Source organism: Diadema setosum, chromosome 3, assembly GCF_964275005.1.
Source record: "Diadema setosum chromosome 3, eeDiaSeto1, whole genome shotgun sequence".
Lineage (NCBI taxonomy): Eukaryota > Metazoa > Echinodermata > Echinoidea > Diadematoida > Diadematidae > Diadema > Diadema setosum.
In genome coordinates, this window is record NC_092687.1 from 3,831,024 (window position 1) to 3,850,075 (window position 19,052).

The 19,052-nt window shown below is 37.2% G+C and overlaps 1 protein-coding gene across 1 annotated transcript in view; it reads left to right on the top strand.

The window, feature by feature from the left end:
• LOC140226673 (uncharacterized) overlaps window positions 1-19,052 on the top strand; it is a 125,391-nt gene that overhangs the window by 73,552 nt on the left and 32,787 nt on the right. The window contains exons 8-9 of the mRNA XM_072307113.1: window positions 1,433-1,600; window positions 2,428-2,507. Of these exons, the coding sequence (XP_072163214.1) occupies window positions 1,433-1,600; window positions 2,428-2,507 (248 nt within the window). The remainder of the gene's footprint in view (window positions 1-1,432; window positions 1,601-2,427; window positions 2,508-19,052) is intronic.

Sequence of the window (19,052 nt, forward strand, 5' to 3'; positions counted from 1 at the left end):
TGCTAAAAAAACACACTTTCCTGCCCGTTTAATGATACCAAATTTTAGCATAATGTAAAAGAAGACCTGCTCTTTCAGAAAATATGAAAAAGTCAAGTTCGGCTTGGTTGACCCATTTCACTTATTTTCAGTCCTCACGCAAAATCAGTGTGTGCGACTTTATGTTCGTTTTGAGGTGCACGGTCACATATATATATATATATATAGGTATATGCATATGATATACATGTGTATATATATATATATACATATACATATTCTTGGGATTCTCATTTGAATTCGGGCAAAAATTCCTGATACCGTAGTAATTAGAATTCATCCATTATTAATGTATTTTATTACCTTTGAATATTCATATGTACTGAATTGTCTTTTTATTTGAATGATTACCACACTGACAGTGTGGGTAATGATTCCGAGAACCAAGCTTTCCATTGCGTAGGAACGGAACTATGTTGTTTTAGGAACAAGAGTATTTGTGACCGTGATCACAAAACGAACAAAAAGTCGCACACACTGATTTTGCTTCAGGACTGAAAAATAGGTGAAATGGGTCAACCTAGCCGATCTTCACCTTTTTCATATTTTCTGAAAGAGCAAGTTTTCTTCTACATTATACTAAAATTTTGGATCATGAAATGGGCAGGAAAGTGTGTTTCTAGCAGTTCATCTCGAACATTTTTTTTTTTTTTTGGGGGGGGGGGTAGAATAATGTGATTAGATGTGTCTTTAGAGTCCACTTTTCATTTCTTAAAAAAAAAAACCTTGTACACACTCTTCACTTTCAACTCTAATAACTTTTTGAAAGGATGATGCTACTGCTTCGAAAGAAGGCATTGATTGTGTACAAAATGTGTTTATAAGGCATGCTCAATTTTTTTTTTTTTAATCTGATAATCCCTTCATTGTTTTAACCCCAGCGGTTTACATCCTGTTTTTTTTTTTTTTTGTCCCATTCATCGCACAGCCAGAACGGCTTGGTGAAGATTAAGCGCTTGAATAGACACTGTACTTCAGAGCCTCTTTTCTCAGTTCACACTTTTCCCGAATGTGTGCTTTCTTTCCAATATTTGGATAGGTTAGGAGAGTCAATTTGATTTGAGTTATACATCACTTGAAAGCTTAGAGCCTGCTCTTTTAGAATATGTTCTTCACTGTAATTTCATGTCTGGCGACTTTCTGTTTGTTTTGTGATGCAGGGTCACATTTGATATGTGAAGAATTCTTGTAAGCCCTCAAATAGTGGATACTCTTCTTCTCGTCGCATTATGTATATGCATATTTTGTCGTTGCTGCTTTTGTTTTTGTATTTTCAGTGTGTGTGTGGGGGGGGGGGCTGGGTTAAGGGAAAATGAATTATTTTTTTCTCCCACAACATAGTCTCCCAACATGTATTTCACATCATTTTTCAACTTTCTACTGTGCTGCATAGCTGAAATTGGTAAGTCACACTGGAGGACCTGACATCTCGGCTACTGCATCACAGGCCTACGCTCAGAGTATCTGCACCATGCCAAACCTTAAGACTCTGGAGCTACATGATGTGAAGATAGAAGACGAGTTCTTTTCCGCTCTCGCCGCATCAGCATCAGAAGCAAAGGTATCTTTTATCAAGGCACATTTCGTTTTAACGAAGAGTAACATTCATATCCAGTTTGTCTGTGAAAAGGAACATACAACGTAGTCATACAACATGAACGTAATATCAAAATAGTTCAAAAGGGTCAATATGTTTCTGCAACATATTGACTAATTGTCCCTCATCGCCATAAATAAATACAAATATTGATCAGTGTTTTAGAGGAAAGCCATGACTAAAATCTTGAGCAAACATTCTCGGATGTGATTTGTACCAACGACCTCACGATTGCTGGGCAGGCGTCGTGTCCATTAGACAACCGAGCTTGCACCCTAAAACCAAAGAAGGTTTCTCTAATTGATAGGAACCATCACATCGATATACACTATTATTATTACTGACGGTCATACGCATGAAGCGAAAAAAAAAGAAATATTGTCATGGGATTCTTATTTCATTGAATAATCCGTATCCTTCCATAATCAATATATTCTGTTACCTTTGAATATCCTTATGTATTGAATTGCCTTGTATTTTAAATGATTGCCACAATTACAGTTTGGGTAATCAGTCCGAGAAGCAAGCTTTCCATTTTGTAGGAACGGGACTATATTGCTCTAGGAATGGTTTTAAGAAGAAAAAAATTCAATATGTGATGGCTTCTATAGTAAGACTTCACATAATGAATATCCATCTTAGTCGTAGGATGTATGTTCACATTTTGTTGTTGCTTTTGGTCTTTTTAAGGGGGCTGGGTCGAGGGAAGAATAAGTTATTATTTCCTCCTAAAACATAACCTCCCCACACCATTTAACATAACTTTTCATAATTCGTATTGTGCTGCAAAGCTGAAATTGGTAAGTCACACGGGAGGTCCTGACGTTTCGGCTGCTGCATCAGAAGCCTACGCCAAGAGTATATGTACCATGCCATACCTTCAGACTCCACAGCTACGAGGAATAGATGCTGCATGTCTAATATCTCTGATAAGACAAAAACAAAAATATGCAGTCAATGTTGTATCCCACTTATAGTTTATGTGGTATTATAATTCCACAAAGGCAGGATTACTAAAAAAAAAAAAAAAAAAATTTCACAACTCCGTGTTATGAGTTATAACTTGAATGTGAATAGAATGCGGGAAAGACGAGTTTGCCAAATTACTTCTTTCTTTGCCCAAAGTAGTAAGATGACTACGAACAAGTGTATTTTGGAAGGTTTACACACCAACCTTGTACCATCAGGTTAACATAAACTGGAACTATTTGTACTGGAATAAAGAGAATGAGTTATGCTTCTCAAAACTCCATAGTTTTACCAAAGTTCTCCAAATAATTTTTCATCTTCCTACGGTCCTGCAAAGCTCCAATCAATAATGCACCATGGAGGACCTGGCCTTTCGGATACAGCGTCACATGACTATGGCAAGAGCATCTGTGCCATGCCAAACCTTCAGTCTCTGCAGCTGAACTCTGTCATCGTGACAGACAGCTTTTTTGTTGCCTTCGCCTCATCAGCATTAGATGCAAGGGTATTTCATTTCAACCTATTTTTGTTCGGATATCCATAAAAGGGAGCCTTAAAAATGCGTCCAATTTGTGTTCAATATAAAAAAGGTACTCCGATGAAAATCTTGTTCTTTAGATTTTATTCATGACACATTGATAATATTGATGATAGTGTAATGCAGATGTATTGAGGTGATGATATAATAATTAAGATATTTTCTTTCCTTCATTGCTTTTCTAACATAAGCAAACAAAAATCAATCAAAACATCATATGTCGTGTAGGTGTAGACCCCAATCGTAAATCGTTTAATTTTTGCTATGATGCATTGCTTCTTTTCTGGTTATTGTTAAAGCAACGCAACTCCTAATATGTTTTTTCCGATGGGGTTTGTGACTTTGAAATGAATTTGGACACAGAAATAAATCTTCTCCATTTGAATTATTTTAGTATCTGAATATAAAAAACGACCTAAGTCCATGGAAGGCCATTTCGAGTAAACTAAAAAAAAAAGACAAACAAACATAAAAACCTTCAATTTCTTTTTTATTTGTCCAATAATATTCTGTGTAACTGCGATGGGAAGGCAACATTGTGTATACAAATTAGAACATATATTACTATAACAATAAACATTTGCATTAATTGCAAAGAGGCCATTTTGTGTGATGGACTTGGGTCGTTATTTGAATCTATTATGTGACCGTGCACCACAAAACGAACAAAAAGTCGCACGCACTGCATTTGTGTGAGGACTAAATATTGCTGAAAAGGGCCAACTTGGTCAATCTTGACTTTTATATATTTTCTGAAAGAGCAAGTTTTCTTCTACATTATACTAAAATTTGGGATCGTAAAATGAACAGGAAAGTTTGTTTTTAGCAGTTAATCTTGAACACTTAAAAAAAAAAACAGTTTGATTAGTCGTGTCTTTAGCGTCCCCCTTTCGTTTCTTAAAAAAACAAAAACAAAAACAAAAACATGTACACACTCTTCACTTTCAACTCTAATAACTTTAGAAAAGATGATACTACTGCTTTGAAAGTTGGCATCTATTATAGACAGAATGTGTAAATAGAACATGCCTAATTTCAGCTTAATCTGATAATCCCTTCATTTTGGTTAAACCGGTGGTTTCAAATCTGTTTTTGTCCCATTGATTGCACAGGTAGCACGGCTTGGTGAAAATTAAACGCTTGAATAGACCATGTGATTCAGAGCCTTTTTTCTCAGTTCACATTTTTCCGGAGTGTGTGTTTTCTTTCCAATATTTAGACGAGTCCATTTGATTTGAGTTATACATCATTTTAAAGCTTGAAGTCTGCTCTTTCACAATATGCTTGCAACTACAAATCCATGTCTGGTGACTTTTTGTTTGTTTTGTGGTGCAGGGTCACATATGAATGATATGCTGCTATATGAGATGAGAGAAGCGATGAGAGAGGGAGCTATAATATGAACGTAAGAATGACCAAAGTCCTGGGCTTGGGTCATTCTTACATTCATATAAGATTTCACTAATTCATTTCAGGCACTTCGGGGGAGGGGGATTAAGATATATCATTTGTGACCGTGCACCTCAAAACGAACATAAAGTCGCACACACTTATTTTGCGCGAGGACTGAAAATATTAAAGTGAAATGGGTCAACCTAGCCGAACTTGACTTTTTCATATTTTCTGAAAGAGCGGGTCTTCTTTTACATTACGCTAAAATTTGGTATCATAAAACGGGCAGGAAAGTGCGTTTTTTAGCAGTTTATCTCAAACATTTTTGGCAGAATAGTGTGATTAGGTGTGTCTTTAGAATCCCTTTTTCATTTCTGAAAAACCTTGTCCACACTCTTCACTTTCAACTGTAATAACTTTTGAAAAGATAGTGCCACTGCTTTGAAAGTTAGCTTTAATTATGGACAGAATGTGTTAATGAGGCATGCTTAATATCAATCTAATCTGATAATCCCTTCATTGTTGTTACTCTGGTGGTTTACTTCCTGGTTTTTGTCCCGTTCATCGCACAGCCAGCACGGTTTGGTAAAGATTAAGCGCTTGAATGCACACTGTACTTCAGAGCCTCTTTTCTCAGTTCACACTTTTCCTGAGTTTGTGCTTTCTTTCCAATATTCAGATAGGTTAGGCGAGTCCATTTGATTTGAGTTATACATCATTTTAAAGCTTAAAGTCTGCTCTTTCAGAATATGGTCGCAACTAAAAATTCATATCTGGCGAATTTTTGTTTGTTTTGAGTTGCAGGGTCACATTTATACATAAGATGAGTCCATGCATAAGCTACAATTTCCCATGTCAAACTGAATTTGACCAAAAACTGGACTTGGGTCATTCTCATATTCAGGTCGTCATTTGTCAATGTGTATATACGTATCGTGTTCAAATCTACTGTAGGTAAAATAATTGTATATGTGTGTTTTATGTCAATCCATATTCTTGCCACATCATCTCATCTCATGTTATTTCAACCATTCCGTGATTCTGCACAGCTTCAGGTATTCCAACACTCTGGAGGATCTCTCATGTCGGCAGAAACACTGCGGGCATGTGTCAAAAGCATCTACACAATGCCATGTTTTCAGACTATTCAGAGGGTGTCTATTGGACCCTCAGTGTTTCGTGCTGATCCTTCTTCATTTGAGACAGGACGAGAAGAGGTACTGCCATTTTCTTTCTTACATTAATATTTCCCACTGGCACCTTATAATGTAAGTGAGACAGTATACAAATATACCAGGCTGGAGAGGTTCTGGATGAAACTTTGTGCAGAGGCGAACTCAATAGTTTCGTGACGGACGCCCATCCGAAATATAGATCAGTTAATAATGGTTTATATAATCAGTTAATAATTGTTTTATATACCTCATTGTTTCAGATTCGTTCTAACTATAGAACTAGTAACTATGTCTAGATCTGGGGCTAGTCGAATACAAAGTAGTTCTAGGCCTAAGTATAGTTCTAACGGCAACACGATTAAAATTAACGAATCGTGTGCATCGTTTTCATACAGATAAAGTTGCAGACTACAAATGACGCGGCCTTCTGCGAGCTCCTGCATACAATATTGACAAAAGATTACAATACCAAACTCCGCGTCACTTGTGTTTAATTTCAATATTTCCAACATTGCATGTTGAGAAATACTTTTCAATAGATACCGCATCGGCCTACTTGATTTAGTTTGTGTCTGCTTCCTACAGAAACTTCTCCACAAATCCTCCGGCTCCGTGTTTTATTGTGGCTGTTGAAATTCCAAAGTGGGACTGGTAGAGAGTTCCACAGACGTGGCGCGACAGAAGAGAGGCCTTTATCTCCATACATTTTTAGGCGGGTATCATTGGGAACATGGGGAGTCAGTCCAGGACAACGTAGTCCTGGTCGTCGTCGACGTACACTGATAAGTGCAGACACGGATCCAGGAGACAAGTTATGAACAGCCTCATCAGTTAGCAGTAAGATCTTGTACTGCACTCTGCGTTGCACAGGCAGCCAATGAAGCTTCCGAAGCACTGGTGAGATATGGTCAAACTTCCTGGTGCCTGTTAGAAGGCGTGCAGGTGCAGTAGTATTCTATACAACCTGGTGGCGTTTGATTAATGATAATGGCAGGCCAGCAAGGAGATGGTTGCACAAATCCATTCTAGATGATATAAGAGCATGAATAATACTTTCTGCAGCACCTTTCTGCAGCTCACCTGTAAGGCAGTGTCTGATCTCAGCAACCCGGCGGAGTTGGTAGTATGCTGACTGACAAACATTTGATGTGTGTTTCTCCACGCCCGTTGTTCTGTCAAAGACTACTCACAGGTTTCTAGCCTTGTTGTTGAGAGATATAGCTTATTCACCCACTAGAACTGGAGCACCAGTGGTACTACTACTCACATAATTATGGAGAAGAGAGCATTAGATACTCTGTTTTCTTGTCGTTAACCTTCAGGAAGTTGCTGTTCATCCAACAGCGAATCTCCTCAATAGAAGCCCAACAGCAGCAGCAGCACATTCTTCAGCGTTTCCAAATTTTGTATCAAAAGTTGGAGGCGTTATATATTCGTATGAAAGTTTTTGTTTGTTTGTTTGTTTTCAGATGACGATTTTTCGAGGAATGAGAGAGGTTAATGTAATTTAAGGTCCCGTTTCAAAGGACATTAAGTTTGCATGATTTGTTCAAACAAAGGAGTTGCTACAAAAATCATAAGCAGTGACGAAAAGCACTGCCCAAAATGTTGTAAATGTTTTCAATTTCACGAATTTAAAATCCTGAACGTTCAATCCAGTGGTGCTGTTGTGAATTTGAATGCGTTTCTCGTGCAAATTTGAATGCCGATTTTTACAATATGTGATATAATCATTAAAAAGAATGTTGATGAAATCAAATTGAAGTAGTTGGCCTACTGAACGATGTTTTCGATGATCATTTGAAGTTCACTCGAGCTTGATTAACGGCATCGGTAAATCGAATGCAAATCTGATGAAATCGGGAGGAAAAACCTTTAAGAAATTAGATTTGATTATGACATTATTGAAGATTCTCATGAAATCTGTGATATCCTAAATAACCCCTTTTTCCTTCCTTGTTTTTTTTTTTTTTTTTTGGGGGGGGGGGGATTCCTACAAGTGATATTCCTCCCTCAACAAAAAATTCATCCGAATTTCTAGGTCCACGAAATTTTAGCGTAATGTTTCTAGTCCAACATATAATCAAGAGATAATTGACATTGTTTCTTATCTTAGTTTAAAAAAAAAAGTGCTGGACACGATGACAGCAGTAATTTTCATCCGAAAGGGATAATATCATGAATTGCGGATATTTGATTTATTGCTTTTTAATGGCATCATCCCCGAAAGTATGAAAATAGTAAAGGACATCTCTTTTTTAATAGTTCAGAAAAAATGACATATTAGATGTAAATAATTACCGATCAATTTCTTTCTTATTTACAGTGTCCAAAATTCTTGAAAAAATAAATTTCTCAAATATATATAAACATATATATATATATATATATATATATATATATATATACTGTTTTCAAATTCAGTCTATTTTCAAATTCGCAGTTTCGATTTAGGGGAAAAACATAGCACTACGCATGCATTACTGAGTTTTATAAAAAAAAAAGAAAAAAAGAAACGAAACACAGAAGAAGTTGCACATGCTATCGACAAGTCTTCTCATTTGATAGGTTTGTTCCTGGACTTCTCCAAGGACTTCGACACCATTAATCGTGATATTTTACTTAATAAATTACATCATTAAGAGATGCGAAGGATGGCCTTGGAGTGGTTCAGTAGCTACCTCATGAACAGGATGCAATATGTCTCTTTAAATGGTTGTAACTAACAAATGCTAAACAACTATCCTCCTATCAAGTGACCCTGACGTTCCCATCAGAGCAGTAATACATCGATGATGAAGCGAAATGAAGATCGGTGTCGTAAGTGTGAATAGCACGCATTTTTCATTTCCATCTGAGAAGATTGCTGGATGGCCCATATTCAACTACGTTAAGCTGTTCTTCCATGGGGTCCAGTTGGATGTGAGGTGGGACCACTTCACCGGGTTAAACACCATGCTCTTTGCGATGGATGAATGAAACGGGATCTTTTACGTGCATGAGTTGTGACTCTCTCATACACGGGACCTCCATTTTATGTCCTATCCGAGGGACAGAGTGTTTTGCCTCTTGTTAGAGGGGACGGTATGCTTACACACAACATTGCTCAGTCCAGACTCGGGTTCGAACCCGGGCCGCGTGATCGTGAGGCAGACGCGCTACCGACTGAGCCAACTCACCGCATGACAACAGTTGCAAGATAAGAGAGCGTTATATCAGGTTCTTCGTAGATCGTTTCTTCGAAAAGTTCAGCAATTGCGATTTGATGTGCAACATACCCTAGATATTTCAAAGTATTTCCATCATCTGCAATGTCTCTTTTTGTAATTGGAGTTGAAAAATTGGTAATATCTCGTCGGTTTCTAATCCACAAACTATGACTAAGACTATCAAAGCAGATATTCCAACAGTGACACACTTCTGCTAATTCAATTCAATTCAAAGTTTATTTCATTTTTTCGACAAAACATATAAGTCACACTTCTTTTGACAACAAAGAATAAGGTAAACAAAACATTATGTATCAAAAGAATGTACAACAATTGAGAACCTTATCGTAATTATACATTGTAGTAAAAGAGAAGCAGAAGTGATCGAAATGAAGTACATGTATAACTTTGCTTAAAGTGCGAAAAAATATAATATTGCTAAAAAAATTATATATATATATATATATATATATATATATATATTGCTATATTGTTAATACTCTTCCCTGTAATGTATTTGTTCTTTCATTGCTATCTGAGGTTGTTGATTTTGTCGCCAAAGAGGTTAAAGTTCCTTCAACACCATGGGGAGGCAAACTTTCACTTTACTTGTCAATCATCACCGTAGTGTAGGTCATCAGATGCTCGTTTTATTCTCTTTACGGATTGCCTTTTTTCACATAATAACACTCTTACTCTTGTAAATACAGTAAACTTTGAATTAGAAAATGTCGCCCAATGAATAAAAGCAAATACGTTATCTCTATATCTTCAAAAAACAATATCTATGCTTTTTAGCAAAACTCCACCAGACCTGTTAAAATCTTTTTACAGTACTCCACGGGATAAGGCTTCCTATGTTAAATTCCTTGGAAAAACAGTCGATGATAAGCTTTCATGAAAATTTCATATTAATAGTTTAATATGCAAAATTATTTCACGAAATATTGGTATAATTGGTAAAATGAATGTTGTTTTTCTTCAGCGTCCCTGCTAACATTACATTCATCCCTAATATTGCCTCATTTAGATTATGGTATTCTCGCGTGGGGAAATACATCCAAGCACTCTCAGATAAATTACTTCTATTACAAAATAAGTCACTCCGTATCATATGTCACACTGCATTTTTGTCTCATACTGACCCGTTACTTTCTGAACACAAAATATGTAAAATTAAAGTTTTATATTTCTTTAATCTAAGACAATCTATGTATAACTATAAGAAAATTAATTTTCCAAATATATATTTTGTAAATCCATTCAAAATCTTACCCTATCCAACAAGGGGATTAAATGAAGTCCACTTGCCATTTCTTTTTATAGAATTTTGCTGGCTTAGAACGCCTTCATCTACTTACCTTTGCCCTAACCCTAACCATAAGTCCTTGGGGAAAAAAAAAATAAGACCGGAGCAATTGTCGCAGGAGCAAATGTCGAGTCACCGGATGCAAAATGTTCATAGTGACTAGTAAGAAGAAAATTATTGATAGTGAACACTAACTTGGTAAAAATTTTCAAGAGATACGAAGAGCCAGACTCGGGACGGGAGGGAGAGATTCGAATGAATCAAACCAAAGAAAGCACCTCATGCGGATGCGCGTTCTTCTAGTTCTAAAGAGAATATAAACAATATAGTCGAAGAGCATTATTTTTAACCTGGACATTTTTGGTAACAAGCTAATTTTTTCAGGGTAGGTCCAGAAAAATTTCTAGAATAACATACTAAAAGTCCTCACAAATCCTCTTTGGGCATTTTGCGCAATCAAATATGGCGTCCAAAATGGCCGCCATATCCAGATATTCTTATAACTTTTCATCCAGAGAACCCAAATACAAAATTTAAATGTCTAAATATATGTTTTTGAGCATGAAGAACTCAATAGAACACATATTAAGAGATGTTGATGCACGCAAGTACCGTAATCCAAGATGGAGTCCAAAATGGCCGTCATTTTCTGAAATTCTTATAACTTTTCAGCCAGGTAACCCAGATACAAAATTTAAATGTCTATATATATGTTTTGAAGGATGATGAGCTCTAGGGCCCTGTTGCATAAATAACCTGAGAAAAACTCGGGTTAGAGGCGGGTGCCTACCTGAGTTTCATGGTTAGTCAATTTCTCTGGTAAAAAAACAAACAAACAAACAAACAAACAAAAAAACTAAGGTTACGGTATTTCGGCTTTCTTTTATTCAAATAAACTTGGACGAGGATAAAATGCGGAAGTGCTAGTGATTTTCTCAGTTTTACGCTCCGCGCGCAGCTAGCAATCACCGCTACGCGCTGTTTAAATGTACAATGTACTGTAGTACATGACAGTATTGCGCTGTATGCTGTCGCTGCCACACAAACATGTAACATGCAGTTAGTACGAGTAGCGGTATGTCCGCTAGTGAGCCTGCTACAAGCTTCCCGATAGCCAATCTGTTTTCGGAAATAAGTTATGAGTTATAGGGATTTATCTGTGATTCTGGTGCAATACGACATTATGGAAGCTGAGCTATCGACAGCGGTCGTGATTTGGCAAAAAGGTGTATGTCTGAAAAATATCATGTTTTTGGTTTTTACCATTTGGGGGGTTTTCGATGCCGAAATTTTCATGTGACCAACTTTCGTAAGTCATCGATCATTTGTTTCCGAGATACTTGGGGCTATCTCTGTATTATTTTATCAATTTTCCTGCTTTTGATTAGGCAAAAGGGTGTATCTTTACATACACCCTTGACGTACAATGATGTACCAGGATAGAGAACTACATGATTTGGCAAAAGGGTGTATCTCTAGATACACCTCTAACCGTGCACGCTGGGGAGCGCTTAAAGATTTGGCAGATAGGTGTATCTTTAGATACATCCATCTGCCGAATGAATCATGAATTATAGTTGCGAAGTATGATAAGGCAGAAAGGTGTATCTTTTATACTCTGTGTATATTATATACTAATTGTTTATACGTGCTGCTGGCATGTATGTGTACCGTTTCACCGGTCGGTGCGGTGGCGGGCCATGCTCCTGACTTAAAACTGGCAGCCCGTTGCACTGCAGAAGTTTCTCCTTGTTGCTAGTCGGTGAGTAGATAGAACCTAATATCTAGAAGTTCAGATCTAACGTTTGTCCTAGACTTCTATGGCCACTTCTATGCCATTAGATGCGCAGATTCGTAAAATCTAGCATTTCTGTTGAAATGACAGCTTTTCCGGCAAGTGTGGCTGTGGGATGAGAGTTCTCTACGCTTCAAAATGACAGTGATCCCTGCACTGTCCGTGCTGTGCACTGCATGTAGAAGCCTGTACATAGTTAACTATACACAGCCCAGTCGCTGTACATGGTACGTCGCGACAGGGCTGTACGCGCGCGACCACCAACCACTAGGACAGCGACGTAATCGTATTACGATAGCTTTGAATTTTGATACTTAACATCATTTTTGTCACCTCAAACTCAACGAGTATACTTTTCAATATTTACTCTACATCTTATGCTATCAGTATTCAAATGTACGCAATGAAACTTACCGGAATTGATCATCATATCCAGCATGTCCACACCGTACACAATCTTTCACGCCAGGCCTAACTATACACAGCCCAGTCGCTGTACATGGTAATGTACGTCGCGACGTACCATACAGCGACTGGGCTGTGTATAGTTAGGCCTGGCGTGAAAGATTGTGTACCGTGTGGACATGCTGGATATGATGATCAATTTCGGTAAGTTTCATTGCGTACATTTGAATACTGATAGCATCAGATGTAGAGTAAATATTGAAAAGTATACTCGTTGAGTTTGAGGTGACAAAAATGATGTTAAGTATCAAAATTCAAAGCTATCGCAATACGATTACGTCGCTCTCCTAGTGGTTGGTGGTCGCGCGCGTACAGCCCTGTCGCGACGTACCATGTACAGCGACTGGGCTGTGTATAGTTAGTACATAGTGTAATGGTGTGCTGTGTGACTGTAAGATCGGCTACCCACTACACGCTATGCGTATGGGGCTGTTACCTAACAGACATTTAGTGGCAGTTACACACAAAGGTCTAGAGAAAGATGTGTCCCTGTCTTTGGAAATGATACTTGGATGTACTGCTCAAAGTGCTCAGTGGATGCAAACAGTTAAATGATCCTACCTGAATTTTCACATTTATTGAATTTATTGCAAAAATTGGGAGCAGCATGATAACTGCGTTTTTAAGAACAGATACATGATGTGCAAACAACTGCCTCTTTGTTTGCTAAAGCATTCAGTAGAGAAAACAAACGAACCTTTTGTCGAAAAAAAGGGGCACAAAGCTAAAAATATGATGAATCATCTCATTGGAAGTAGAAGTTTTTTGGAAAAAAAGGAGGAGAAGGAAGAAGAAAAATTCTTCAGCTGTAATCCTTAACCATGCATATCCATGAGACCATGTTTTGTTAATATTTAGACTCTAGGGTGAGTTGTAATTTGCGCACATTTTTCTATGTTTGATGAACAAGTTGTGCATCCTGATATTTTTCTTTATTGTTATTTTTTAAATCTTTTTGTAATAATGAAGTAAAGATTGTCAAGAGTTAACATTTGATTAGAAATGGTCTCACATACACCCTTCTCCCTACAAAATCTCTGGTATATTTTGTTATCATTTAATTTGGCAAAAAGGTGTATCTCTATACATACACCTTTTTGCCAACTTAAATGCACGATTTCTCACGGTGCATGAGAAGATACACCTTTTTGCCAAAATAGCGTGGGTTGCAGTCCCTGTAAACGTGATTTGGCAAAAAGGTGTATCTCTATGCATACACCTTTTTGCCAAGTTAAATGCATTATTTCTTACGGTGTATGTGAAGATACACCTTTTTGCCAAAATAGCGTGGGTCGCAGTCCCTGTAAACGTGATTTGGCAAAAAGGTGTATCTCTATACATACACCTTTTTGCCAAGTTAAATGCATGATTTCTTACGGTGTATGTGAAGATACACCTTTTTGCCAAAATAGCGTGGGTCGCAGTCCCTGTAAACGTGATTTGGCAAAAAGGTGTATGTCTCTAAACATGCTAAAAGTGCTAATTCTGAAGTATTCTTTAAAGTTAAATGCAAGAAAATTATCAGGAAATGAAATTTGAAGTGTATACTAAATCATGGAATTGAATCCCTGAGCGTTGCACAGTTTAGGTGGCTTTTACGGTCAAGGAAACTGCCAAAACTTTAAAGTCGATTTTCTCGGCTTTGTAGTCGCTGTAAAACGGCAGACATACACCTTTTTGCCAAATCACGACCGACATGGATACGAAAAAATGATATGCAATATATTATGAGGTATCTTTAAGTTTTATTGATTGCCTGTTGTTTGTTCATGTATTGTTTGTTATTGTTGTTGGAGCTCATTAGCTTGTTTGTATTTGTCTTTTGAGTTTAGTACATGTATTTAAATCTTGTCATTACTTCTCTCTATCTTATTCTTGCCAATATTGTTCTCTACTGTCTTTCTTTTTGTCTCCTATATGTGACCGTGCACCTCAAAACGAACATAAAGTCGCACACACTGATTTTGCGTGAGGACTGAAAATAAGTGAATTGGGTCAACCTAGCCGAACTTGACTTTTTCATATTTTCTGAAAGAGCGGGTCTTCTTTTACATTATGCTAAAATTTGGTATCATAAAACGGGCACAAAAGTGTGTTTTTTGAGCAGTTTATCTCGAACATTTTTGGTAGAATAGTGTGATTAGGTGTGTCTTTAGAATCCCTTTTTCATTTCTGAAAAACCTTGTCCACACTCTTCACTTTCAATTCTAATAGCTTTTGAAAGGATAATGCTACTGCTTTGAAAGTTGGCATTAATTATGGACAGAATGTGTTAATGAGGCATGCTTAATTTCAATTTAATCTGATAATCCCTTCATTGTTGTTACTCTAGTGGTTTACTTCCTGTTTTTTGTCCCATTCATCGCACAGCCAGCACGGTTTGGTAAAGATTAAGCGCTTGAATAGACACTGTACTTCAGAGCCTCTTTTCTCAGTTCACACTTTTCCTGAGTTTGTGCTTTCTTTCCAATATTTAGATAGGTTAGGAGAGTCAATTTGATTTGAGTTATACATCATTTTAAAGCTTAAAGTCTGCTCTTTCAGAATATGGTCTTAACTAAAAATTAATGTCTGGCGATTTTTGGTTTGTTTTGAGGTGCAGAGTCACATATGTTCTATGATTTAAACACAATTTTTAAAATGCAAATTTGTAAGATGCAGTCCATCAAGGGTTTGACCTTTGACATCGCCACAGGCCAATGGCATTTTGTCATTCCCACACATCTGCTGCAGTTCTTACTGTTTTACTGTGTTTATACTTCACTGTAACTGTCCTTGTACTGCTTATGCCTTGTTTTGTGTATATTTCTGTGTTCTGTTCTGTACATTTTATACATACATATATGTCTATCATTTTTTTTTGAAAGATGTGAAATGAATTGAATTGAATTGAATTGAAAAGTGCAAACACCCTACACATCTACAGGCACAGTAAGTATACCTGTATGTAGGCTAGATCTAACTCAGCTGTTCGGCTACATCTAACCGGGGCGCTCCTTCACACAGATACTGTAGCGTTAGCTTCGTTTGGGCTGGTCGCAGTTTGTACCCAACGGTTATGTTACATTTACTTGCAGTAGGTCTAGGTCTACCTCTAATAACGTTAATACTGTTGAATCTACCTCTTTGGTGCTACCTTCATTCACGAATCTAGGGCTCTAAAGTCAGGCCTTCTAGAATTTAGAACTAGATTGTTCTAGAGCCTAACGTTAGATCTAGTTCTAACTGTTAACTGTTAACTGTATACGTCTAAAACTAAAGTGTCTAATGAGTAGATTCTAACTAGTCTAGGAAGTAAGAACCTGGCTGGATCTAACGTTAGATCGATTAGTAGGCCTATATTGATAAAGGTGATACTATCCTGGGCCTGTAGAACTAAATTATAAATAGAGAACTAGATCTAACTGTTAGGCGTAGATCTAGTACTGCGTTTCCGACTCCTGCACCGAAATCTTCCCAGGAAAATTGTTTCCAGAATGGCAGCCTTGGTAGCTCTGAGTCTAAGTGGGGCTAACCAGAGAAATTTAGATTTAATCTTTGGTCAGACAGCTAAGGTTAAATAACCTGAGTTTCTTGAACATTAAGCTGAGAAAAAAAACTATGGTTAAGCTTTATGCAATAGAAAAACTCTGATTAAAAATTCTTAACCAGAGTTTCTGGGTTTAACCATGAAAAAAAAAAAAAATTCCGGTTAAGGTTTTATGCAACGGGGCCTAGAAAACACATATTAAGAGTTGATGAAGCACGCAAGTGCCGTTATCCGAGATGGCGTCCAAAATGACCGCCATTTCCTGATTTTTTTTTTAACTCATAATTTTGCAAGTAGATTTCAACTTTACACACTTGGAGTGTTGAAATATACGTTTTGAGTCACAGGGAACCAAATATAACACTTTTTACGAGATTTTGAAACGCAAATAAAGCACTTAAACACTTTCAGAAATCTAAAATGGTGTCCAAAATAGCTGCCATTTCCTATTTTTCCCGTAACCCTGCAACTAGCTAACCACGATGCGCACTTAAATGTATAAATATATATTTTGAGACATAAGGAACCAAACAAAATACTTATTCAGTGATCATGAAGCACGTAAGTACAAATAAAACCACATGAGTTCTTGGCGAAAACCAAATGTTGCCCAAACTGGCCGCCGTTTGTTTATTAAACAGACAGAGATATTCAACATAATGTTCGAGATTCAACAACTCAGAAGTCCAGTGGAATCTTTCCCTTAAATGTGCACAGCACGGGTATAGGTTCGCTTGGATGCATCCCACTCCCCTTTTTGGAATGGGGTGGCCTGTACAATCATTATTTTCCAAATATTCATCCTAAAGTATGTGCACTTTGTCATTGAATTGCAATCATAAAAAAATCAAAACGTCCCTCGCTCGGCCCCTTTCCATAGACTTTATACACTTTTGAGATTAACAAATTTCCGAATATATGTCATCAAAAAGTGTGCGCTAGATCTTTCACTTACAAAATGCAAAAGTAAGGGGAATTTGCCCTTCCTACAAAACCCTTCCACCGCTCACTTCCCCAGTATAAATCAAACACCCCTTTGATTAACAATTCCCAAATGTTCCATTAAAAAATGTGTGTAAATTATACAATTATTTTCATTTCAATTCAGGTATGAAAGCTCCCTGAAGTTGTAGGCGATGGGGATACTGAGATTATAATTTATCTACTCTTTGAGGATGGACAATCAGATTATAATTTATCTACTCTTTGAGGATGGACAATCAAGATAACACCAAAGGTGCACTAGGGCGGTTAATGATCATAGAAATGCAAAACTCCCTCCAGTCGAAAGGGATCCCCCCCCCCTACATCCTCTACTAGCTCATTGCCTTGGATATACTAGTCTTTATTCTTTATTCTACTTGCACTTTTTGATACAGAGCGTATCAAAAAAAATCCAACTTTGGAGGGCTGTCATTTCTTAATTGTCAGTTATGAAGAGCACAATGTTAGTTGTAAGGAAAGAAGAATTCTCCTTCTTTCCATTGATACCTAATTATGTTGACAATTGTCATGCATGACCGAGCACATGGACTTTAAAGACAACAATGACAAATTGTACTTTTTCCAAGTTTGCGTGTTATTGTGAAGGAACAATTAATGTCTCTTTGCATGGATGAGATCTGTCAATGAATGTTGCTAAATAGGCCAGCCTTTACGAATGCAGGTTTGTGTTTAGGTTTTGTGTTTAGGTTTTTTTCCCTAACATTTTACGATCCATAACCTTTAACATGGCCTATTGTCCGAAAACTTGGTCGCTCCCACAGAGGCCAACCCACACAATTCATTTTTCTCTGTTCATATTCAACACATAGCTCCCAGTGGCAAACCATGTCTTGGATATGAAGATAGTAAAATAGATAATGGTTTCGCCTTAATGGGAAGGACCAAATATCGACAACACGGCCATGTTAAAGGTTATGAACCATAAAACGTTAGAAGTAACCATAAAACACAAATCTGCAGTAGTGCAGGCTGGCCTGATGAGTTAACCACTTCCATTGACAGAATCTCATCCATGCAGTGAGAAATGCATTGCTCCTGCACAATAACACGCAAACTTGGATAAAATGCCTGTCATTTTGCGAAGAGCTCGAGCGGTTTAATCGGGACATGCGTTCGTCAACATCTCTTGATATGTATTTCATTGAGTTCTTTATGTGTCGAAACATAGACACTTAAATTTTGTATTGGGTTGCCTAGTTGAAAAGTTATAAATATTTCAGAAAATGGCGGCCATTTTGGATACCATCTTGGATTACGGTACTTGTGTCCGTCAACATCTCTTAATATGTATTCTATTGGGTTCTTCATCCTACAAAACATATATTTAGACTTTAAAATTTTGTATTTGGATTACCCGGCTGGAAAGTTATAAGAATTTCCAAATATGGAGTCCATTTTGGACGCCATGTGGATTATCGTACTTGCGTGCATCAAAAATTCTTGATTTTATATGGTTTATTGAGTTCTTCATGCTTCAAAACATATATTTAGACATTTAACTTTTGTACTTTGGTTCTGTGGTTGAAAAGTTATAAGAATTTCTGGAAATTGCGGCCATTTTGGACGCCATCGTGGATTGCGGAAAACGCTCAAAGAGGATTTATGAAGACTTTTAGTATGTTATTCTAGAGATTTTTTTGGACCTATCCTGAAAAAAAAAAAAAATCAGCTGGTTACCAAAAATGCCCAGGTTTAGGCCTTTTATGACCTAATGCTCTTGGGCTAATAAGAGCGACCCCTTCATGAACTCTCTCTGTATGTGAGCTGCAGCAAAATGGCTAATGCAAGCAATTCTTGGGAATTTGGTTAACAATGCAAAATTAAGCTGTAGCAAAATACTGGTACTCATGCGGAACAATTTCTAGTGAGTCATGTAGATAAATATAACTTTAAAAAGAAGAATTTCTTACGCCCATTATATTCCAATCACCGTCTCTTCATAACAGTAGAATTTCAGATTGGATAGAATTATAGACGGAACGAAATTCTAAATCTCGGAATCGAATTTAACAACCCTGTCGTGCCTTTGC